Source organism: Gossypium hirsutum, chromosome D08 (genome assembly GCF_007990345.1).
Source record: "Gossypium hirsutum isolate 1008001.06 chromosome D08, Gossypium_hirsutum_v2.1, whole genome shotgun sequence".
NCBI lineage: Eukaryota > Viridiplantae > Streptophyta > Magnoliopsida > Malvales > Malvaceae > Gossypium > Gossypium hirsutum.
Genome location: NC_053444.1, coordinates 60,032,773 through 60,056,758, shown reverse-complemented (window position 1 = coordinate 60,056,758; position 23,986 = coordinate 60,032,773). Strand labels below are relative to the sequence as shown.

The 23,986-nt window shown below is 35.9% G+C and overlaps 6 protein-coding genes and 1 pseudogene across 18 annotated transcripts; 3 read left to right on the top strand and 4 right to left on the bottom strand.

Annotated features, from left to right (window-relative positions):
• The first annotated feature begins 634 nt into the window (after positions 1–634).
• LOC107930062 (leucoanthocyanidin dioxygenase-like) lies at positions 635–1,983 on the top strand. The gene is made up of 2 exons (NM_001327309.2): positions 635–1,178; positions 1,256–1,983. Exons 1-2 carry the CDS (start codon positions 676–678, stop codon positions 1,815–1,817), a joined length of 1,065 nt encoding a protein of 354 aa, NP_001314238.2. The 5' UTR covers positions 635–675; the 3' UTR covers positions 1,818–1,983.
• A 2,366-nt stretch (positions 1,984–4,349) lies between these two features.
• Positions 4,350–9,116, top strand: LOC107930042 (YTH domain-containing protein 1). 13 transcript variants are annotated; one of them, XM_041098623.1, is made up of 10 exons: positions 4,350–4,697; positions 5,392–5,539; positions 6,379–6,572; positions 6,652–6,903; positions 7,014–7,090; positions 7,170–7,393; positions 7,487–7,533; positions 7,984–8,040; positions 8,641–8,699; positions 8,775–9,116. In XM_041098623.1, exons 2-10 carry the CDS (start codon positions 5,449–5,451, stop codon positions 8,833–8,835), a joined length of 1,062 nt encoding a protein of 353 aa, XP_040954557.1. In that variant the 5' UTR covers positions 4,350–4,697; positions 5,392–5,448; the 3' UTR covers positions 8,836–9,116. The 13 variants fall into 13 exon arrangements, 12 of the variants coding, with proteins under 12 accessions (XP_040954557.1, XP_040954556.1, XP_016717092.2 ...); XM_041098622.1 differs by having other exon boundaries at positions 7,984–8,046; XM_016861603.2 differs by having other exon boundaries at positions 5,373–5,539.
• Positions 9,117–9,132: 16 nt separating this feature from the next.
• Positions 9,133–12,369, bottom strand: LOC107930040 (subtilisin-like protease 4; the record flags this gene model as incomplete). Its single annotated transcript, XM_041098619.1, is given in 5 exon segments — positions 9,133–10,638; positions 10,640–11,004; positions 11,007–11,060; positions 11,063–11,531; positions 11,533–12,369. Coding segments are annotated over 5 exon segments (2,130 nt in total), but the record flags the coding sequence as incomplete, so codon positions are not given.
• Positions 12,370–12,781: 412 nt separating this feature from the next.
• Positions 12,782–15,556, bottom strand: LOC107930041 (subtilisin-like protease). Its single transcript, XM_016861596.2, has one exon. The coding sequence runs from the start codon at positions 15,520–15,522 to the stop codon at positions 13,279–13,281; it is 2,244 nt and encodes a 747-aa protein (XP_016717085.2). The 5' UTR covers positions 15,523–15,556; the 3' UTR covers positions 12,782–13,278.
• Positions 15,557–18,197: 2,641 nt separating this feature from the next.
• LOC107930044 (copper chaperone for superoxide dismutase, chloroplastic/cytosolic) lies at positions 18,198–21,304 on the top strand. Its single transcript, XM_016861605.2, has 6 exons — positions 18,198–18,602; positions 18,720–18,746; positions 18,896–18,968; positions 19,079–19,213; positions 19,964–20,187; positions 20,846–21,304. The coding sequence occupies exons 1-6, from the start codon at positions 18,345–18,347 to the stop codon at positions 21,107–21,109; spliced, it is 981 nt and encodes a 326-aa protein (XP_016717094.1). The 5' UTR covers positions 18,198–18,344; the 3' UTR covers positions 21,110–21,304.
• Positions 21,305–21,863: 559 nt separating this feature from the next.
• Positions 21,864–22,591, bottom strand: LOC121219897 (cytochrome P450 76AD1-like; annotated as a pseudogene).
• A 14-nt stretch (positions 22,592–22,605) lies between these two features.
• LOC107930045 (geraniol 8-hydroxylase) lies at positions 22,606–23,544 on the bottom strand. Its single transcript, XM_041100059.1, has one exon. It carries the CDS (start codon positions 23,542–23,544, stop codon positions 22,606–22,608), a length of 939 nt encoding a protein of 312 aa, XP_040955993.1.
• Positions 23,545–23,986: the final 442 nt, after the last annotated feature.

Sequence of the window (23,986 nt, the reverse complement as noted above, 5' to 3'; positions counted from 1 at the left end):
TTCCTATGACATTATTATTATTATGTGGCTCGCTATCTTTGTTCGTTTCTCTATTTCATGATTTTTATCATATAGAAAATTTGTGCGAGGCTTTGCTCACAATCAGTAGATTTACTGGCATTTTTTGATATAAACTGAATTGAGATTCAATTAACTTATTATTATTTTAATTTAAGATATTTAAAAATTAATTTAATATTTTTTATAAAACTTTAAATTTTAAATTTTAAGGTTAATTAAAAAATAAATAAAAAAGACCTAACGGCTGATAATTGTCAGAGTATGAATTTTCATATCAATTTCCTTATTTATAATATTTAAGCCAAATCTGAAATCTCCTAGTCACCAAAAACGGAAGGCCAAATCCCTTATCTTCCAGTCAACCCACCTTGACCCTGGCTACTCTCATTCACGTGTACAACTTACCATTTAGTTTTCTTTCAAAGTTCAAATCATTTTTTCCTTGACCCTGCCTACTATCACTCACGTGTATACAACTTTCTATCAAACACATTCCTAAAAATTCATTCCGTTATTTTCATCACTGTTTACTGTTTAGCTTAACGTTATTCTTCTACCGCTGCCCTATAAAATGCCCAGCACTATCCGATATATACTGCAGTACGCAAAAAAAATTGTTTTTGTTTTTAAAATATAAACTTACGACATCTACAAATGGTGACCTCAGTGCTACCTAGAGTAGAAAGCTTGGCAAGCAGTGGGATTCAATCAATCCCGAAAGAATATATCAGGCCTCAAGAAGAGCTTACAAGCATAGGTAACGTGTTTGAAGAAGAGAAAAAAGAGGAAGGGCCTCAGGTTCCGACCATCGATTTGACAGAAATCGAGTCGGAGGACAAAGAGGTCCGGGAAAGATGTCAGCAGGAGCTGAAAAAGGCTGCCATGGAATGGGGTGTGATGCACCTTGTTAACCATGGCATCTCCGAGGAGCTCATGGATCGTGTTAGGAAAGTTGGGCAGAAATTCTTTGAACTCCCTGTGGAGGAGAAAGAGAAGTATGCCAACGACCAGAGCTCTGGGAATGTTCAGGGCTATGGTAGCAAGCTTGCTAACAATGCTAGTGGGCAGCTTGAGTGGGAGGACTACTTCTTCCATCTTATTTTTCCTGAGGATAAGAGAGACTTGTCAATTTGGCCTAAAATCCCCAGCGAATACACGTGAGTTTAGCTTAGCTTGTTTTTACTTACATATTTAATGTTAATTGGTACTGATTCATCATTTACTTGTCTTGAAGTGAAGTTACAAGTGAGTATGCAAGGCAACTGCGAGGCCTAGCGAGCAAAATACTTTCAGCACTATCAATTTGCTTGGGATTAGAAGAAGGAAGGCTAGAGAAGGAAGTTGGTGGCGTGGAAGAGCTTCTTCTTCAATTGAAAATCAATTACTACCCCAAGTGTCCACAACCAGAACTCGCTCTCGGTGTCGAAGCTCACACCGATATAAGTGCACTCACTTTCATTCTCCACAACATGGTTCCTGGCCTCCAACTCTTTTACCAAGGCAAGTGGGTGACCGCTAAATGTGTTCCCAACTCCATCATCATGCACATTGGAGACACCATCGAGATCCTCAGCAATGGAAAGTTCAAGAGCATTCTCCACAGGGGTCTGGTTAATAAGGAGAAGGTTAGGATCTCATGGGCAGTTTTCTGTGAGCCACCGAAGGATAAGATCATCCTTAAGCCACTCCCGGAGACTGTCTCTGAGACCGAACCTCCACTGTTCCCTCCTCGTACCTTTGCTCAGCATATCGAGCATAAGCTGTTCAGGAAGACCCAGGATAATCTGTCCAACTGAAACTAGTATTTTTATTTGTCGCGATAACCTATTTCTTTCTGTACTCTGATGAATGCTATATTTCGTTGGGGGGTTAAACCCTTGGTTGTGGCGTCTGTCTCCACTCCTTGGCTCCTCTTTACCTGTTTTATTTGAATAATGAGAGCTGATTTGGTTCTTTTATTAAGCTACTTGTTTGTGAAAATTACCATTTATTCTGTCTTTTTAATTTCTCAAAGTAGCAGAGTGATATTTCTAACCACCTTTTCCCTTATTCAGTACCAATCCCAAATGGAGGTTGTGGTGTCCATGCAGAACACAAGTGACGTTCTGGTAGTTATTATTTTGATTCATACTTAACCCGTCGATATAATTAATTTAAAGTTAAATTACACTAACAGTCACTTAATTTTGAGATAGCTGACAAAATAATCACATCGATTTTATTTCAGTCACTCAACTTTAGAAAAGTGACAAAACAGTCCTTTTTGCCATTTTCCATCACAGACGTCATGACAAAGTGACATAATAGATGACGTCGTGCTTGGTATAAAAAAACCCTTCAGCTAACCGGTTACCACCAATTTAATAGCCTCATCAGTATCAATTTAGGGTTTAAGAAGAGAAAAAGAAGAAAAAAAGAATAAGAAGAGGAGAAGAAGAAGAAGAAAGAGAAGAAGAGAAAAAATGGAGATGCCCCCAGTTTTCAAATCAGTCCCATACTGCATCTCTGCAAGTGATTCCTCCAAACTTTAAAGATAACGATCTAAGGCCAAAGCTTTAACCCAATTGCTTCATATTCTTCTGCAGTTACTTAGGAATGGCTGTTGCAGCTTCAAACCAGAATGTTGTTGCTTTGGGGGTCACAGTAACACAAGGGGAAGGCAATTTACCCAAGCTTCTCCTCACTTCTGATAATGGCAAGTAATGTTTAAATTTTCAAATTTTGAAGAAATGACCCACTTTTTGCAAGATTTTCTTTTCTGGGTCTTTTCCAAATTTATTCAACTCCCTTGCTGGTTCAATCAATATAATGGGTCAAATTTTTTTCCTTTTTATTAATTTGGGTCTGAAAGAAATTTTATCTGTCTTTGTTTTTGGGTGTTTTAGTGAAGTTGAGATTTATCTATTTGGTGTTTCAATGGTGGAAGGTTACAGAAGAATATAGCCAAGAAGAAGAAGAAGAAGAGCAAAGACATGGTGTTTCAATGGCAAAGAATCAAACCCGCCAAATTAAGCAAAGAAGACTTTTTGTTTTTTATAGTCTCTTCTTCTTCTCCTTTGTTATTAAGGGTTTTTTTTTCAATTTCTTCTTAAATTGGGTGGGTTTCCATTGTGGACATCCAACGTGACAAGTTAACTGGCCACATCAGCAGTTAACTTGCCATATCAGTGGTCCGGTAAGACACTAACGGAAACTATTAATCGGTGACTATTTTGTCACTTTTTTATAACGTTAGTGTCTATTTTGTTATTTTTCAAAAGTTGAGTGACTAAAATGAAACCTAGGTGGTTGTTTTGTTACCTACCTCAAAGTTGAGTGACTGTTGGTGTAATTTACCCTTAATTTAATGCTAAAATGTGTAATAAGTATATTTATTCTTCATAAATTTAAAATTTAATTTTTTATTTTTATTTTGAAATTTTTAATTTTTTTGTTTGAGATATTTTTAAATTTAAATCTAGCCGTTAACATGTTAAAATTATTTTGTTAAATTTAGATTCATTGCGACTAAACTTGTCCATTAGTTAGGTGAGCTAACTTAGGTTGGACTTAGACAAAGTTTTCTATGTTGTGGGTCAACTTGACTCGAATTCAATCATTAATTTTTAAACAGTGAAACAGGCTTTTTGGTTGGGTCGGGTAGAAAAAGGGCTTGGACTTAAGAATTGGGCTGTGGCCCAAGTCATGGATAAGTCTAATTACAACATTTTTCAATTATATTACTACTAAGTATCTTTATTTAAATTTTAAAATGCAACACTAGTAAATTTAACAAAAAGAATAATAGTGTTAACAATTAAACTTGAATTTTGAAATCTGAAAAATAGCGATAGGGAGAGCAATTTTCAAGTTTAATCGAAAAATTAGTTCACTCGATTTTTTTGGTTTCAGTTTAGTCAGATGGAGCGGGTTGGTCGGTTTTGATCTTGGTTTAATCGGTTAATTCAATCGGTCATTAATTTTTAAATCCCGTAATTGAACCGATCAAACAAATAGACTTATTTTATATTATTTTTAAATTATTTAAAATATATTTATATTTTATAATACAAAATAAATATCTAACCATATAAACCCAATCTAATAACTCAATATCAGTTAATCAAAATAATCGACCGAATCAAAATTGATTTGAAATCGGTTTTCTTAACTAAAATCAATTAAATCAATTTTTGATTAAATCAATTCCAAAAAGATATCAACCGATTAAACTGTTTGCCCCAAGTGCATGGCTGAGGCCTCAGGGCAATGACAGCCCAAATATAGAACCTGGAACTGAGAAGGCCCAGTTAAAATCTAATTTGCGCTCATTGTCTGAGATTCACGAACACACGTAACATTGTCCGATCTGTCCACCTTCAGCCGAAACCAACCTAAAGCAGCTGCTGGATCGCCAATCTCAAGACCCGCAAATGGAAAAAAAATAAAGAGCTAAAGTTACCTATACTCGGCGTATAATTTGGAAGGTTCAATTCCAAGAAATGAAAATCGAAAAAAAAAAAGAAAAACAAAAAAGGGAAACAAAAGTTAGGGTTCATTTACTACAGGCAAGGCCAAGACACTAATACATAGCCAATCACTTGGGACTTCCACTTCCACTTCCACTTCAACTTCAACTTCAACTTCAACTTCAACACTCCTGTTTTGCTTTCTGTTTGGTTTTCCCTCTTAAACAGGTACTCGCTTTCACTTCTTTCTTTTCTCTTATTTTCTTTTCCGCTTTACCTCCTGCTTGGTTGCTGAGAAACAATAGTAGAACGAAAATGGGAGGAATTCCTTTACATAATTAGTGAATTGTTTTCTGAAATTTCCCTAATGTTGAATATGAACTTTACAAAATTCATTTCGCCTATGAATATAAGGAATTGGCTATAATTTATCTTAGTATTAATTCTTTTATTTATTCATGAGAATTTATTTGTTATGCGTTCGGCCCTAATGGTATACTAAAAAATTAAATGGACGAATAGAATAGAATAGACTTGTGATGCAAAATACATTTCCAAACATTCTCCTTGAAAATTCTATAAATGGGATTAACAAAAAGAAACTGTATTTACTTATTAGTTATTACTGTAACTATATCCTCCTTTTTTCTTTCTTTATTTACTCAATTGCTTTTCTGTATGATTTTTTTTTTTTGGTATTCTCCATGTCTAATTTTGCTATAAGGTAACTTGGAGTAATAGTTCATGTTTAGCCTAGAAAAGTTGTGTTTTCTTTTACTTTTAATACTTCTTTCCTTCTGCCCAAAGTCCATATCCGGTTATTGCTGCTGATGGTAGAGATTCTGGATACTGATCACTGTTTATTTTGAATTGGATTGCTAAATATATATATTTCAAATACAGTTGCGTTGTCTTGCCGCAGAGTCTGGCTTGATTTCTTTTTCATTAATCTGCATTGTGATTGGAGGTGAATAAGGATATGTCTTCTGATACTGCAAGAGAAAATGCATCTGTAGTTGATTCATCGGTGACTGAATGGAAAAATGACATGGGAAATTCAGATGATTTAGGTAAAATTATGGCGCATCTTCTTCTTGTTTAAGACATCATTATATGTTTCTACCTTTAATTGATCTGAAATTCATCTTTCCCATGTATATGTTTGCATCTTATGTTGAACATGATTTTAGTTCATTGGTTGTAGGCCTAGAATTATTTTAAGACAAGAAAAAGAAGTTTTATGATCTCCCTCTCTCTTTAACTTGCTCAGAACCTACATATCGCACTTTGGGACACATAATTTTGAAGTCCTATTATGCTATAAATAATGAGAGCAGTTATTGTTTATCAGGTTTTGAATATGTGTACGAGTTGTAGCCCCCTATATTTGCATTATTGGTTCTATCATGGCTGTATGATCATAACTATATTTTCTTGCATGTGAATCCATAAGAAGTGATCCCTTTTTTTCATTGGATTGGCTAATGGTTGTGTAAAGATAAGACGTTAAACAGGAAACAAGTAGCATAGAGATCCAGCTTTGTTGAAATCTTTTCACGTCACTTTGTGATACAGTATTTAGGAAAGTATACATTGTCAATGGAGTTATAAACTACTTAGTCTTTTTCTTCTTAATTTTTGGTGAATTGGTTCCAGTGGCCAAGTTTTGTTACAGTCCATCTAGTTTATGCTGACATCGGCATTGAATTCTCTCTCTAATATATATACATGCATATATTCACACACTATGATAAAGTGATGAAGTGAGTTAAGATATGTACTAAAGTGCAGGATTGTGCTTTTACTGATTTTCATGTTCTTGTATTGTACAGAATCAATTACATGGTAACAGCCTCTGTTAATATGTATTTTCAAGTTTTATTCATTGTATGAATCTGGTTTATGTCAGAGAATGAGGATGGCTATCCCTTTAAGGCACAAGACCTAGAGCATTCTCATGTGGCAGACAAAAGGGGCAAATTGTGTAATAAAAGATATTTCATCATTAAGAGTTTGAACCACCAAAATATTCAACTATCAATTGACAAAGGAATTTGGGCTACTCAAGTCATGAATGAACCAATTCTAGAAGATGCTTTTCATGTAAAATCCCTCTTATTTTAATCTTATGCAATTATTTATGTCTAGATATTTTATACTGGGGGATTTTCTTGTATTGCAGAATTCCGGTTGTGTTATTTTAATATTTAGTGTCAACATGAGTGGTTTCTTCCAAGGTTATGCCCAAATGATGTCTTCTGTTGGATGGAGGCGAGATAATGTTTGGAGCCAAGGAAGTGGTAAAGGTAATCCTTGGGGCCGCAGTTTTAAGGTCAAATGGCTCTGCTTGAATCACCTGCCTTTCCAAAAGACTCTACACCTTAAGAACCCTTTGAATGACTACAAACCTGTCAAAATCAGCAGGGACTGCCAGGTGTCCTTTATATTCACAATTATTTCTTCTTCTTCTTCTTCTTCTTCTTCTTCTTTTAACTAAGCATCCTTTCCTTCACAGTAATATTTTTATTCATGTTTTCTTTTTAGGAATTACCTCAAGATATAGGGGAAGCTCTTTGTGAGCTCCTTGATGTGAGTAATGATGTGGATGTTTTGCTGAAAAGGTATCTCCAAGCTGCATGTTCTATTAAAATCATGAGCCTTGTTGGATTTTGTGAACTCACGCTGGAATGGTTATACCAGGGATGATCTAGCTTCAAAGAGGCCTTGCCTAGAACCTCCATATTCTTTAGGAGATCAAGATTATAGTGTGCCTCCGCTGCATGTGCCTTGGCCTGGTACACCCATGCCTTACAATCCCTTCCTCTATCAACATCAGGCTGACCCAAATAGATTCCATTTAACACATCCGCATACTTTGGCTACTGAGTATTTTCCTACCAGTATGGGAGCATCAAAGGTTGCAAGTATGAAAAATTCTCGCATCAACAGAAATCTCACCAATCTACAAATAAACCATGATATGTCTACTCAATTTGATGCTTGGGGTTTATGTGCAGAAAGCCCACTTGCTAGTACCTTGACTGAGGATGATTTCCTTGAAATGGTATTGGGAACCTGTCTAAGCTCTGTTTTATATTCTGTTGAAGTTTAATTTATATGCTCTTTTGCTAAGCGGATATGTTCCTTGTGGTCATATATAATGTGATTAATCAGAGAAGCTAGATTTCTCAGGTTAGTATTTACCAAGAGCCCTTTCGCCCTAACTTTCCACTTCTCTTTCTTTACAAAGAATTCAGCGCAGTGAATCCTGCCACATGTTTCATGTGCTCAATGTGTTGTTTTTCCCTGATCAACTGTGGACATAAAGATTGGCACACTTTATTAAACTTTTGGCCGATGCATGACCAATCTGCAGATGAAGTGCCGCAGTTTCTGCTTTATCAACAAAAGAACCCCCCTCTCTTTCTCTCTCAGAATAGTCTTGCTCAGTTATATCTTAACCTTTTCTTCTTCTTTTTTTCCCTAAATGTCTTACTCCTCATTATGGTTGCAGACATATGAAGAGTACCTAGAAGCCCATGGCAGAACCAGCAAACAACTATGCCGCCCTGTCAGTGTACTTTCTATTAATAACTCTGACTGGTTATTTGTATACTATATCTGTTACCTGTACCTGTCAATGCAATGCAGTACTGTATCAGCTTCCTGGTCAATTAATTGTGTAAATAATTTAATAGAAGTTGCTTATTTTTATGACATGCTACCACCGGCTAATTGCATCTGCCAAGATGTCCGGGGTTCCTATTTGGGATAGTTTGGCCTATTGTCTTAGAGTTATGAAACACTAGCAGGCAGACAAGTAGCTCATCTCTGTATGAAAAGAAAATGTGTACTCATAGAAATTCTTTCATCCAAGTCTGGCCTTCGGCCTGTACCCTTTATTGCCCTAGGAGCAGCGAATGAATATCTGTGCATGTTTCTCTGATTGGTTTTTAATTTTTTTTTAATGCTGAACTTACTCCCATGACCAGAGAAGTAACAATAATAAAGGAAAAGAAACTGAATGAATGGATGGACTTAGTTTTATCTGCCCCATGGGAGTTAGGAAATTTGACTTGTTATACACTGTAGCTTGGTCTAGCAGTGTGGCACAAGCACAGGCATACATGCTGAACCTCATGTTTTTAATATAGTAATGTATCTTTGGTAGGTGATGATACCATCTCCGACAGTACAAGAGTCAACAAGTGGAAAGCATGGAGATGATTCGTGAGTAATTCAAATTTAGTACTGAATATTTCAATTTGATTTTATCTTTACTTGCTTAGCTTCATGTATTTGCAGAAACTCAAGTTTGGTAACCGACCGGCGCCATTCTCGTAAGAGGACACATAACTCGTCCTAGATTGTTTCCAGCTCCAGTGCTTGAGAGATCGTGGTTTTTTTTCTCCTGTCCATTATCATCTGGTGGAGCTCAAATTTACCTCAAGGTGGTTATTAAGTGTAAGTAAAAATTGTTAATTGAATACGATACTTGAGAATTGAGATACAATTTAGACACATAATTTTGTCATGCTGTACACATTTATGTACTCTATTCTATGAACTGATTGTAGTATTTTTACAAGGGGCAACTTGCAAATTTGTACAGAAATCAATGGCAATGTCATGCCCCAACTTTTAACATCCTCCCTCTCTCCCTTTCTCTCTCTCTCTCACACACACACGCCTAATAGATAAAGAGTAGTTGCATTACCCTTTTTCTATTATGGGAAGAACAAGAACCTGAGTTTTGACTTATGCTATAACACTAGATTTATTAATTCCAAAATTCGAATTTGATTTATAATCCTTTTTATTTTCATGATATTCTTTGTTACTATGCTATTTGAACTCGAACTTAGGTATGTGTTTCATGTGAATTTCAAGATTTTCATGTATTTGAAAAGCTTTTTAAAGGATTATTTTTTTATATTCATGTTAGGATATAAGTTGAAAGCATTTATTGAATGTGTATTTCAAAAGAAAATTGAAGAAAAAACATATAGAAATAATAAACGGTTGATTTTTTTGGTTAGATTAACATGGAAAGTTGAAGAAAAAAACATATATAAGCTTTAACGAAAAATAGATAAATTTTTTTTTAGTTAAAAAAGAAATAAAATTATGAAAAGTTTGAAAACAAAGCGAAGTCAAACAAACAAGTGAATTTAAAATTTTACTTTTTATGACTATAGAACTTCGATCGATGGATTATGTATGAATGGTTAAAGAGTTTTAGATGGTCGGATGGGATTGGCAAGAAAACTAGTACAAGAATTTGAAGAGTAAGAATGCTTGATGGCGTTGTTAGTTAAGATCATGTGATTTCCAGGATTAAGATGTAGGTGTATTTCTTTATAGTATGTTTGGTATGAGAAATTTCGTTATTAAAATCTTCGGTCTTGGGATTAAGATTTGGAATATTTAGGATAAATTTGCAGTAGTTGACGATTAAAATATGAATCCAGAAAGAAAAACTTCAACTTAATGCCCACTTATCCTTCAAAATCTTCTTCAGCAACTGTTATAAGTTCATGTTGGCCAGTTCTATTTGATAATTTTATTGTTTTATAACCATTAGGAATAAAGTGAGGGGCCAAATCTACTTTTCACTTGCAATGGACTTAATTTGCTTGTTTTGCAAACGGAAGAACCTGTTGAATAAAATTAGAGAAATATTAAGATATTACAAGACTGCAATAGCATCTTGTAGTAGCTGTAGATTTCTATGAGAATACATTTGATTGCTTGCTTTTATGTCTTACTCAAACATTACTGCGATTGGGCTCCTAACAGAGTATTTAGCAGACTCCCATTTGATGAACCCTTGAGTGTATTCACCTGTTTTATAAGTTGAATCAACTCGAGTAAATGTTACCGAGTAAGTTGCCTTCTGGTTTAGCTCTGTGAAGTATAGTGTACTAGGCTTCACAATCACATCAACCCCTTTTGGGGCCCAAACCTTAACTTCATAGGCTGAATTTGCCTCACCAACATTTGTCACAGTCCTTGTGTATGTCTGAGATGGTCCAAGTTTGATGGAAAATGAAGGATAGTTTAGCTCTCCTTCCGGTATACTTGGTTTTTCTGAGCACTTGACTGATCTATGTGCAATTATACCAACTTCCTCATCTTTGTAGCCCAAACCACAAAGATAAGGAATATAAATCATCTGGTTGGATATCATAAATCAATCCTAGTTTATCTGCCCTGGATGGATTAACGTGGCCAGCACCGGTAGCAAACACATCGGCAGGTTGAAGTGTTTCATCGACAATGAGTTTGCCTCCGATATTGAATAGGTCAGTAGAAGTCATCATAGCAGATTTAATGGCAGCTGGTGACCAAGTAGGATGAGAGCTCTTGAGTAAGGCTGCAATGCCACTGAGATGAGGGCATGACATTGATGTGCCAGACATTATATTGAAAGTGGATTTTGAGTTAATGTTATTGTCAAGAGGAAATGACCATGCTGCCAGAATATTCACGCCAGGGCCTATAATGTCCGGTTTCAGGATGCCAGGCTCGCCAGGCTGGGGCCTCTTGACGAAAAGGAAGCAACAGAGGGAGATGACAGGTCTCCTAAGACGTTCCTCTAAATAAGATTGTCGCTGTAGGTGCTGCTGTTGAATTTAAATAAGCTTTTATCTTCAACCCAGCACAATAGCTTACATGGGTTGTTGGAAGAACATGAACATCGGCTGAAACACTGAAGCCATCGGTTTCTTGATTCATAAGAATCATAGCAGCACCACCAGCATTTTTCACTTCCTGTCCTTTAGCAATTCTTGCTATTCCACCTCCTCTTTCACATAAAACCACCTTGCCTTTGACATCTATACCTTTCAATGTTCCCTCGCCGCACAATGCAGACTCTTGTTTACCATTCATGCCGGCATAAACAAGTTGCAACAGCTTGGAAGGAAAGTCATTGGGTTGGAAAATGGATTCTCCATCAAATTCTTCTCCATTTCCAAGCTTTGCCGTGGCTACGATTTTTCGACCTATGGTGCTTGCTCCCACTGTGAGAAGCCATGGGGCTTCATTTGATAATGTGGTGTTGGAAGGGGCCAGAATTTCCATCTGAGCAACTAACAAATATTCCATTCTTCATTGCTGCAAATCCGCCAATGGCTATGCTGTCCTGGAAAAAGGGAACTCCTTCCCCGAGAGAAAGTGAAAGCACATCGACACCTTCCTCAATAGCAGCATCTAACGCAGCTAGTATGTTGCTCTCTGCACAGTCTTCTCCGAAGCATACTTTATAAATTGCCAGGTGAGCAAGTGGTGCCATCCCTGCGGCCATACCCTTGGCATTTCCCAGCACATCAGCATAGTTTACAAACCGACCTGCAGCAGTGCTAGCTGTGTGAGTCCCATGTCCATCTTCATCATTAGGTGGCTCAACCCCCTTTCCCTTGGTCATATTTCCATCAATATTGAAGGACCTTCCACCAATTATTTTGTTGTTGCAGGCTGTAAATTCACATTTTCCTTTCCATTTTTCCGGTGGAGGTGGCATTCCTTCATCACCGAATGAAGGATGGTCAAGCAAAACTCCACCATCCAGCACGCCAATTATCACACCTTTTCCAAAATTTGATTCTTTCCAAATTCCCAGTTCCTGTTGCAGCCCCAAGAAGCGAGGAGTGTGTGTTGTCTGTTTACGCAGTATCCTTTGAGGATGTGCTGAGATAAACCCCTTTTTCGTTCTCATGGCCTGCACTTCCTCCTCTGTCAGTCTAGCTGCAAAGCCGCTGATGACTGTTTTGTACGAATAAACCATCCTTGGCTGCGTATCTGAGCTTGCAGTATGCAATGGAAGAAAAGATTTGTGCCAGCTTCCTACATCCAGATTGTCTGCTTGTCCAAGAATTCCTACATCAGGCTGCTCAACTCAGACAACGTAAGCCTGCAACTTATTCTTTTCAATCTCTTTTGCAGAAGAAAATTTACTCCCTCGAACAATAAAGGAATGAAAGTTGAACAGGAAAATGAAACAGATGAAGTAACTCATATCCATCTTGGATGGGAAATGGCTCTTCTCTATCAAGTTATAAGAATATTTAGTTGTTTTTCTTGTGTTTCCGAAGCTTCCTTACTCTGCCTATATATACAAATCAAGAGGGACAAAGATGGCCGGTTTCTCATGTGAGTCTCAATATATGTTGACATCCAGTGTTGGACTATTATTCACCCCATTAGTTTGTATTTATCCAATCATAGTTTAACCTGTAACTGAGATGCCGCCTTTGAGTGTTTTATTTATTTGGGCGTTGATTTAGGGGTACAACGGAATAATGAACCATCCTTGTTTTATATGCTTGCCTCTCTACATTTTTTCTCTTAAAGATTCTTCACTACCATGACTGAGTCCTTTCAAAGACTCCTTTGTTTTCTATATTTGAGCCAGTTGCTGATAATATAATAATATTCATGCATATGGTGCGAACAGACATGGCTTGAAATCCATCGTGTTTTGGCTGAAATGGTCCAAGCCAGTTCATTCAATTTCACTATATAATCTCAACTTGCAATATAACTTCAATCCCTATTCATAAATAGCAATTGCAAGAATGGCATATGAACTCAAAACCAAGAACATGAGAAAAAAACTTGGAACTTGAAACACGAAATCACGAGTGGATGAAAGCAAACCCGGATTTTGTTTCACTTTTAACATTTATTGAAGGAAAAACATATAGAAGAGAGACGATTGTAATTTGTGAACTAGGAATAATAAATACCAGTAACAAGTTTTTTGCATGAAAAGTTGGCCTTGCATGGGGGCTGCTGGAACTATTACTTATTCAAATATGGCAACAATTGGGGTGTTAACATCATGTTGAGCAGAAACCCACTTTAAAAGTCCTTGGGAAAACGGCAAGGAGATGTTCTTTTGCCTGCTAAATGTAACCGAATAGGTTTGCTTTTGGTTCACCTCTGTGAAAGCAATCTCTTCCGGTTTTACACTAACATCCACCCCTGTTGGCACAAACACTTCATAGGTATAGGATGAGCTTGCTGGTCCAACATTCGTCACTGTTCTCGTATATGTCTGAGAACCACCAGATTCTGCCAATAATATAGAAAATGAGGGATAGTTTAGCTCAGCTTCAGCTATTATTGATTCACTGGAACAGTTCACCGTTTGTTGCACAATTGTTCCTACCTCCTCGTCAGTGTAATTCAAGCCACATAAATAAGGGATATAATCATCAGGTTGGATATCATAGATAAGGCCAGGGTCGTTTGCTTTAGATGGGTTAACATGGCCGGCACCAGTTGCGAAGATATCAGCAGTAGTGTTTGTTTCATCAACAATGGTGTTACCTCCCAGGTTAACCAAGCTAGCTGTAGTCATGATCGCAGATTTTATAGCAGCTGGAGACCAATCTGGATGAGAGCTTTTGAGTAAAGCAGCAATGCCACTGAGATGAGGACAAGACATTGAAGTGCCAGAAATCATGTTGAATGTTGAGTTTGTATTTGTTTTGTTTTCCACTGAAACTGGCCATGCAGCTAGAATGCTTACACCAGGACCAATTATATCTGGTTTCAGGATCCCAAAGCTTTGCAAACTTGGGCCTCTTGAGGAGAAAGAAGTGACTTCAGGAGCAGTTTGCTTTCCTAGTACTGTACCTTTGAATATGATTGTAGCTGTTGGATTCATGGTCGAGTTTATATACTTTTGGATGCTCAAACCAGTCTCGTAACCCACGTGGGTTGCAGGAAGTACGTGAGGATCAGCTATGGTGCTGAAACCATTAAGTTTGTCATTCATGAGAATCATGGCAGCGCCACCATTGTCTTTTACTTCTTGGCCTTTGTCAATTCTTCCTATATCGCCACCTCTTTCACACAGAACCACTTTTCCTTTGACATCAACATCTTTCAATGACCCCGGGGCGCAAAATGCCGATGCAGCCTTGCCATTTGCCCCTGAATATACAAGAGGCAGTAACATTGAAGGGAAATCATTAGGCTGATAAAGGGATTCACCATCAAAAGTTAATCCATTCCCTAGCTTTGGTACAGCTGCTATGCTCCTGTCAGTGGTGCTTGCTCCGACTGTAAGAATCCATGGAGCCTCATTTGATAAGGTACCATAGGAAGGACCTTCGTTTCCAGCTGAGCAGCTCACAAATACACCCTTCTGAATAGCTGTAAATGCACCCAAGGCAATTGAGTCCATATAGAAGGGAATTGAACCACCACCTAATGAAAGTGAGAGGACATCCACTCCATCCTCAACAGCGGCGTCCATTGCAGCCAATATTGCACTTTCAGAACAACCCGCTCCACATACTTTGTACATTGCCAAGTGAGCTAAAGGTGCCATCCCACTAGCTGTGCCATTGGCATTGCCAAAAACATTTGCACCCTTCACAAAATTGCCACCAGCTGTGCTTGCTGTGTGAGTACCATGACCTTCCTCGTCAGCCGGTGGCCCAACCTCACCTTCTACAAAACTTCTTGCCCCAATCAGCTTGTTATTGCATCCCCCTTCAAACACACATTTCCCCTTCCATTTCGCTGGTGGGGGCGGCATTCCTTCGTCACTGAATGAAGGGTGACCCGGGGTTATTCCAGTGTCTAAAACCCCAATTATGACTCCCCTACCATAATTTGATTGGTTCCAAAAGCCAAGATTTTGCTGCAAACCCATGAAGTCAGGACTATGTGTTGTATGTAGAGAATATACTTTCTCAGGCCAAACAGATTTGATCCCTTCCTTTCTTTTCATTGCTTCTGCTTCCTCTGCTGTAAGCTTTGCAGCAAATCCTGTAACCACATTTTGATACGAAAAAACCATCTGTGTCCTCTGACCGGGGATGGTAACCGGAAGGAATGATCGGTACCAACCATCCAAATCTACTGCTTGAGCAAAGACTCCCTTTGGTTTCTTAAGGTGAACAATGTAAGTTGACAAGCTGTTTTCCCCATTTTCTTTGCTAGCAACTGCTAGAGGAACAATAAACATAAAAACAAGAGTAACTAAACAAATAGCACCCATTTCTGGCACCAGTTTAGTACTTCTTCTCTTCATATTGATTAAAGGAACAGAGAATCCTAATGTTTTGAATTACTCTGTATGTACACTACCATATGCATACATATCCTTATATAGATAGTTCCTCTAGGTCGGTTCATAGGGAACTTGGTATTCCCCGCTGCCGTATCCAGTTAGAAAACAAAATGTTGATGGACCTTGTGTATGACAGATACATTTGAACATTGGGAACTGCTTCAGCAAAGTGAAACTGGTATTTACTTGTGGTTTTACTTGATTGTTTATCATGTAAAAAATGGTCATTTTACGTAAGTGTTTAAGGAAATTTTTGCCTAGTCTTTTGGGACGAATTGCTATGATGATCACGCTCATGACAAAGGATAGGACATTGAGTTGTGACGAGGAAGGAGCATGATGACAATGTCTAAGGTAACATTTATATTTACTATGACATGGAATATATATATATTTGCCTGTATATTATCGCCAAATATTACCAATGAATTTCTTGATTTGTAGGATACAAGCTAGGATCATGAAGAGTATATTCTAAATATTTGATGCAGAACCAAGGAACAATGAGCCACGAGGATCATGAGAAAGGAAATCAAGAGTTCGTTTGATTTTTTATTTTTAAGTTTCTTGCTTGATTAATGCAAGTTCTGACTGAATATATACGTTAGCATTTTTTTAGTTCCTTGTTTTATGATCTATGTCCTATTCTTAGGCAGGTTTAATTATGCTCTCAGTACCTAACTCTTTGGACTTTGAAATTTACTTCTTTTCTTTTATTTCTAAAAATATAGTCCTTTTAATTTCAAATTTAAAGTCCAATTGATAATTTTGTTAAATTTTGGGTACGTTGATATAGTTGATTTAAAAAACAAAGTACAATTGATAGCACATTTTTAGATTTAACAAAAGTCATACGACAATATAACAATGTTATCAATTGGATTTTAATTTTCAATGAAACAAGTAGAGATTAAATTTCTAGAACTAAAATCTGAGGGACTAAATTTTAAAAATCTAAAACGTACAAGAATTTTGTGCAGAATTAGACATTTTAAGTATTTTTTTATACAATACCTAGAATTGGGAATAACCCCTCCCAACCTTTACTACAAGAAGAATCTCGCTTCAGCGTACTCAAACCTAATACTAGCAACAATATCGATGCCAATATTATTAAAATTCTTCTATTAAATTCATGTATATTACAATATCATTTTATTGATTATATGATTACTAAGTGAATAATTTTTTTTAAAAATCACATCAATAAATTTAGTAGAATAACTTTAATTATGCTGAATCTTTTAAATTTAAAAGTATATAAATTAAAATCTTAAAAATAAAAGTAAAGATTGTAAATGCACAAAGCTTTAAATGTGTTAATAACTCATATAAAATTTTCCTTTCAGAACAATGTTAAATTTAAAAAAGTTTTAAGTTCTTTTATCTAAAAAAAAAAATCATAAATGAAATCAATTATCCCTTTTAAGTAAAAAAAAATTCAAAGTGTTATTTTTAAATTTTATCTAAATTTATTAAAATAATATAAAATATTATAGTAATAAAATTAAAATTAAAATAATAAAATAAAATAAAATAAAATTTAAAATTTGAGATTTGGCTTATCAAACAAATTTATAATATAAATTTAGTATTTATAAAATTCAATAATTAAATTTTCAACATTTAATTTTTGAATTTATGAAACAATTTAAATTATTTTAATAGTAATTTGAAATATTAAATACAATTATAAAGAAAAATAAAAACAAAATTCGCCATTGTGCTATGGCGATTTCAACCTATGAAATAAAGGGAAAAAAAAACAAACACTAGTTGAATTCCTTACCAAGCAACTTATCCCTTAAAAAAGTTAAAATTATTCTTAGTCCCTATAATTTGACAAAATTTAAGATTTAATCCTTATACTTAAAAAGTTAAAAAAATAAGTAGTCTTATTATTATTATTATTTAAAAATCTCAGCCCTACTATTAAAATTGGAAGTATTATTTGTAAAAATTTGACAACTTAAAATCTTGATTAGATTGTTGACATATTGATTTATAGAAAATAAATATGTTAAATTATCAAAATTTGATAGAAATTAGTAACAATGATAATAGTTAGAGTAGGAGGTTAAAGTTGAAAATATTAAGTTTTAAAAGTCATGTTAATAAATAAATATACAATGAAATAAACATCTCTCATAGTTGCATGAGTAATTAACAATCTTACTTTATTTTTATATTATCCTATTATCAGGTTATACTACAAATGATTTATTATTATTTTTTAAGAGCAATGAATTTCATACATATCAATTCAATTATACTTTGTTAAAGATTGATAAACATATCTTATATTTTCTTTATCACACCCTATAATAAAAATAAATTATATTGAAAAATATGTGTGGTCATAATTTCAATCTAATTAGGATATTGAGTAAAAAATAATTGCTCTTGGCCCAAAACAATTATGAAAATGGATCGCTCAAATTAAGAAATTATTTCAAAAATATCAGAGCCAGGTTTCGATCCTGGGACCTGTGGGTTATGGGCCACCACGCTTCCGCTGCGCCACTCTCATTAGTTGACATAAACAGGTAAAATCTCATATAAACAGGTAAAATCTCATATTAATAATATAAACAGGTAAAATCTCATATTTAGTCCCCTTACTTTACACAACATGCAGAATTAGCTCCTTAAATTTATTATGCATTAGTTCCAAGTTACAAGTTTGAGATTAGAAGCATCTGGAAAGCGAGCCAACTCGCGGCTCTCGACGAACCGCACCTTCACCTAACCATCAAAAAGTAAAAAATTGCCAAACAAAAGCTATGGCATTTTTAAGGTTGCTGACCCCTGCCACTGCCATAGCCGCTGCCTCTGCCTCTGCTCTGCCTGCCGCCTTTGTTTTCTCTTCTTCTTCTTCTTCTTCCTCCTCCTCTTCTCGCAATTCTTCTCATTTCCCCAACGCAAAAAGCCTCCCTTTCCTCTCTTCACCACCCAATCGCTTAGGCCTTATAAGGAACTTCGCGACCTCTCCCATTGCTCTTAACATGGATTCACCCTCATCTAATCACAACCCATCTCAGGTTTCTTATCAAATTCCCAATTTTGAGCACTGCTCAGTTCTTTTCTCATCAAATCTTGCTCTTCTCTATTACTATTGTCTTTAATAAATTCTGCTTCTTTCGATCTTGGATTTGCAGGAAAATGGGTCCTTGCCTGACCTTCTTGTAAGTTAACATCTTGATTAATCTATTTCATTTAGTATTCTCCTATAAATTGAGCCCCCCCCCACTCCCTCTTTTACTTGAACATGAAGTGGATGGTTATTGTATTTTGTTGACATGCTAAAAAGTTGGGTCTTTAATTTTTGTATCAGACTGAGTATATGGTGGATATGAAGTGTGAAGGTTGTGTTACTGCGGTCAAGAATAAGCTACAAACAGTTGATGGTAAGGCAATAGTGATAATTTTGTGATTTACTAATCTTTTTGAGGCTTTGAAGGGATATTTTTTAAACGTTCTTTCATTTCGTGTCTATTTTCTGTTCATAAATGCAAAGGAGTCAAGAGTGTGGAAGTTGACTTGAGCAATCAAGTGGTGAGAGTACTTGGTAATTCGCCTGTGAAAACTATGAATGAAGCATTGGAGCAGACTGGTCGAAAAGCTAGATTAATAGGTCAAGGAGTGCCAGAAGGTTTGTCAAATCTACCTTGTATTTATGTTGGGGATATTAACCTGTATATTTGTTGTTTGCTCACATTTATGCATGCTGGTACTAGACAGAAAGGAAAGGCATAGTTTCTCATGGAATTTCATAATTTATGTAGCAGCCAGTTCTATGGTTTACCACATTCTAAACAAGATGCTGAACTGTGCTAAAAAATGATAAAATTTATGCTCAATTTAGCTTGTTGATGGAACTCCTTGAAATTTTAGAAATGTCCTGTCAATTGCTATTGTTATTTATATGATGTGCTTAAATTGTACCAATTTTCTAAGGTAGCGTTTGGGAACTAGGATTTTAGAATTTGGATGTGGATTTCAAAAAGAGTGTAAATTGAGTAGTAAACTATTTAGAAATGTAACATTCATGATAATTTCTCAAATCCATGGATTGTTAGATGTCTATTTGGTAATGAACTTGAAGTTCTTAAAATATTTTTGGAGTTGACAAATCCTTGTTTTTATGCCTTTTTAAATATATAATATATTGAATCTCAACTAATTTGTCCATAAGATATCCATTTCATTCTTACCATTTATATGATAAATGAAATCCAAATTCTCAAAGCCTTGTTCCCAAACAGAGCATAAATATATTGATGGGAGTCGATTTTTTGAGGCACATTATTGAGCATGCTATTCATATAATGGAATTCTCCACCCCATTTCGGCAAATGAAACTGCAATTTCTCAAATTATTATCCTTGCCCTTCTTTTGCAGACTTTTTAGTTTCTGCAGCTGTTGCTGAGTTCAAAGGCCCACAAATTTTTGGTGTGGTTCGATTGGCTCAAGTGAGTATGGAACTGGCTAGGATTGAAGCCAGTTTTAGTGGTCTGTCACCTGGAAAACACGGTTGGTCAATTAATGAATTTGGTGATCTGACAAGAGGTGCTGCAAGTACAGGGAAAGTGTTTAATCCATCAAATGAAGGAACTGCTAAACAGGTTATTTTCCCAACTTCTGCAATCCTGGATTTCATATTTTTCTTTTTCACATAAATCATGAAGTGACCTCACATGCGACCCTTTTCCTGTGTATTTTTATATTTCATTTTCTGACTGTGAGTTCGCGCGCATGTCAGTTTAATTTCATTTAGTAAGTATAAAGTGCAAGTGTGAGATTCAAAGTAGCACTTACTTGTGTTAAAGATGCAACTTACTGGTTGATGGACCTATCTCAATGCTATCTGAAGGGCACAACTATAGTGAAGGGCATGGTTCACTGCTGCCTTAAGATATTTTCAAATGATTTACTTGATAGCGAATTTGTTCTTTTCATAACTTTTAGAGTTCTGTAATGACTGAATATATGCTTGAAGACCCAAGTGTTTTTAATCTTGCCTGCAGACTTCTTTGTTGAGAAACAGAAAGTATATATATATATATATATTAAAGCAAAATTGTGGAAGATTATTCTTTGCTGTAAAAAAATTGATGCTAGTATTTAAGTTACCAATACGTAGTGTTTTTCTAATAAACATGGAATGTTCTCTCTTTTGTTAACTACATATTTATTTAATTATAAAAAACCAGGATCTTGATATCCATTCTTTCATACCATCATGTTTGCTGTTCATTCCTTAATCTTGTCTTTGCATTACAGCCAGTTGGCGACCTGGGAACTCTAGATGTGGATAAGAACGGTGAGTCCTTTTACACTGGTGTCAAACAGCAGCTCAGGGTTGCTGATCTCATTGGGCGGTCAATAGCTGTTTATGAGACTGAAGATAGATCGGATCCAGGTCTGACGGCTGCAGTGATAGCCCGAAGTGCTGGGGTTGGTGAAAACTACAAGAAGATATGTGCATGTGACGGTACCACCATCTGGGAAGCAAGTGACAAAGATTTTGTCACCAGTAAGGTCTAAGGATTTGTCGAAGTTGGTAAATGTACTTGTATCCTTGGTACCAGGATTCTTGTTCACATAATTTATGAGCTCTAAGCTTCAATGACAATGGAAAAAGCTGTTTAATCCATATATATATATATATATAGAAGATGTATTGTGGCAGTGATATTATGGTTGTTGACGAAATGAACCTTTGTTGAGTTCAAATGTCAATATTGGCTCCCGCATATGACATGGTAGTGAATAGGTACGCATGGTTTTTTATGTGGATGATGAATGCTAGCGTTGCCCACTATGTTTGAAAAACATGAAATATAATATAAAATAAATCGATAATAACTTTGTCGTCAAGTCTTCAGTAGTTATAGATACAAATAATCAACATGATATTGTTGTTAAAATAAAATTGGGATGCTGAGCTTTATGAAGAAAAAGACCGTAGCAGACATTATAATCGATTCTCAGGATCTTATTGATGTACAATTGGAGGTTTTACAGAATAGATCCAAGCTTATTCATTTCCCGTACTTGAGATAATAACAGCAGACAGATAAAACCAGGATCAAATTGATCCAAGCTTATTCATATCCAAGAAAAAGACCGTAGCGGACATTATAATCGATTCTCAGGATCTTATTGATGTACAATTGGAGGTTTTACAGAATAGATCCAAGCTTATTCATTTCCCGTACTTGAGATAATAACAGCAGACAGATAAAACCAGGATCAAATTGATCCAAGCTTATTCATATCCAAGAAAAAGACCGTAGCAGACATTATAATCGATTCTCAGGATCTTATTGATGTACAATTGGAGGTTTTACAGAATAGATCCAAGCTTATTCATTTCAAGTACTTGAGATAATAACAGAAAACAGATAAAACCAGGATCGAATTGAATGTGGGATAGCTCTTAATGGTTTAGCTTTCTGTAAAACAAAGTGAAACTTTTCATCCATGTTTAAGTTTTCGGGTGCAACTCCATCTTCAAGTTCCCAATCAAATGAATGAATAAGTGTACCCAACATTGAGTGCAACATTCTCATGGCCAATGGCAATCCAGTGCAAATTCGTCGCCCACCTCCGAATGGAATCAGTCCAAAGTCTTTTCCTTTAACATCCATTTCTGATCTTATGAACCTTTCTGGATGAAACAAGTCGGGCTCCTCCCAAAAATTGGGATCTCGACCTATAACCCATGCGTTGATAAACACTTGTGCGCCCTTTGGAACCACGAATTTATGAACCTCAATATCTGTTTCAGCTTTTCGAGGGATTAAAAAAGGAGCTGGAGGATGTAACCTCAATGTTTCCTTGACAATTGCTTGCAAATAAGGTAAACAAGTAACATTGGATTCCTCCACCAGGTTCCCTTTGCCAATTATTTTTTTCTCTCCGGGCTTCCAGTAAAGCTTGGGGGTTATGGAGTAATTCTGCCATTGCCCATTCTATTGTACTTGTAGTTGTCTCAGTTGCCGCTGTAAATAAAACCTGTTTCATAAATTCTTACCAAGTTATGGACTTAAAATTTCAATAAGAAAAAACAGAAAGGAGATAAAGTTACAACCAGAATCAAATTTTTGATCTGATTTTTTGTCAAGCTTTTGGTTGTTTTCTTGACTGAGTTGGAGAAGAGTATCCAATAAATCATTAGTTGATACATATTCACTCATCCTTCTCAACTCCACCCGCTCATCGATCACATTGTCGAAAAGATCCATAATCTTTCTTAAATGAATTGTCATTCGACGCCTATTACCCTGCAAGTCAAGATTAGCAATAGGGAAATAATCACCAAAGTTGGGTTTTCTTAACTCTTCCAAGATACCCTGCACAATTTCTCTGAACTCCTCAGAAGTTTGAGAAGAGTCCGATAAATCAATAGAGAAAATAGTATTTGACATAAAACTAAGCGTAGTTTTAAAAGCAGCTTGGCGTATCTCAACAGCTTCTCCGACGCGGGAACTATGACGAACATCAGCGAGGAGTTGTTCTACTTTGGTGCGCCTCAAGTATTGGTTAGCGTTAAGTCTATGACTAGCGAAAATGTGCAACTTGCAGATTTTCCTATGATTTCTCCATGTGGTTGAAACAGGCATCCAAGGCAATCCGACTTCGTGGTGTCGAAGGGCACGAATGGCATCAGGAACGGTTCGGTTACAAGATACGGCATCATGCTTTTGGAAGATTTCTTCGGCCATGGTTGCAGACGAGAAAACTATAGTAGTTATTTGCCCAAGTTTCAAAGTCATGATGTCCCCGTGAACCGAGGCAAGTTTGGCAAGAGACTTATGGGGATTATCACCAAGCTGAAAGAGGTTCCCGAAGATGGGAATTGGTGGTGGACCAGGCGGAAGCTTGGCCCTTCTTCCCAATTTTCTTGTGATTGCAAGGAGGGCTTGAAACAAGATCATGTAGGAAACAAGGTACATTAACCAACTCAAGAGATCCATCTTAATTGCTTGTTCTCAAGCTCTGCATCAACCCTTGACTATCTTGGTGGAGTTTGATAATGGGAAAAAGAAAGATAAAAAAGTCAACCAGCTTCAATAAAAGTTTCTTCCAAGTTATGATGGCCTTGCCTTTTAAAGAATTGCTAAAAAAACGACAAATTTATACTACTGTGAAACCAATTAAATCTCATTTAATTTCATCCATTTATTTACCTGATAAAAATCAAATATATGATTTTAGATTAAACTAGTTTCTCATGTTTTACAGATTTATATTTTAATTGCGGTTATTAATGTGAAATTGTTATAAATATGTGGATGCACATTATGATTAAGATAAAATTTTAATTTACTTTAAATTCTAATAATTATTAGAATTAGATCTCTACTTCTTTTATACTTCTTATGCCTATAAATAGAGACTCCGATGAAGCATTGTAAT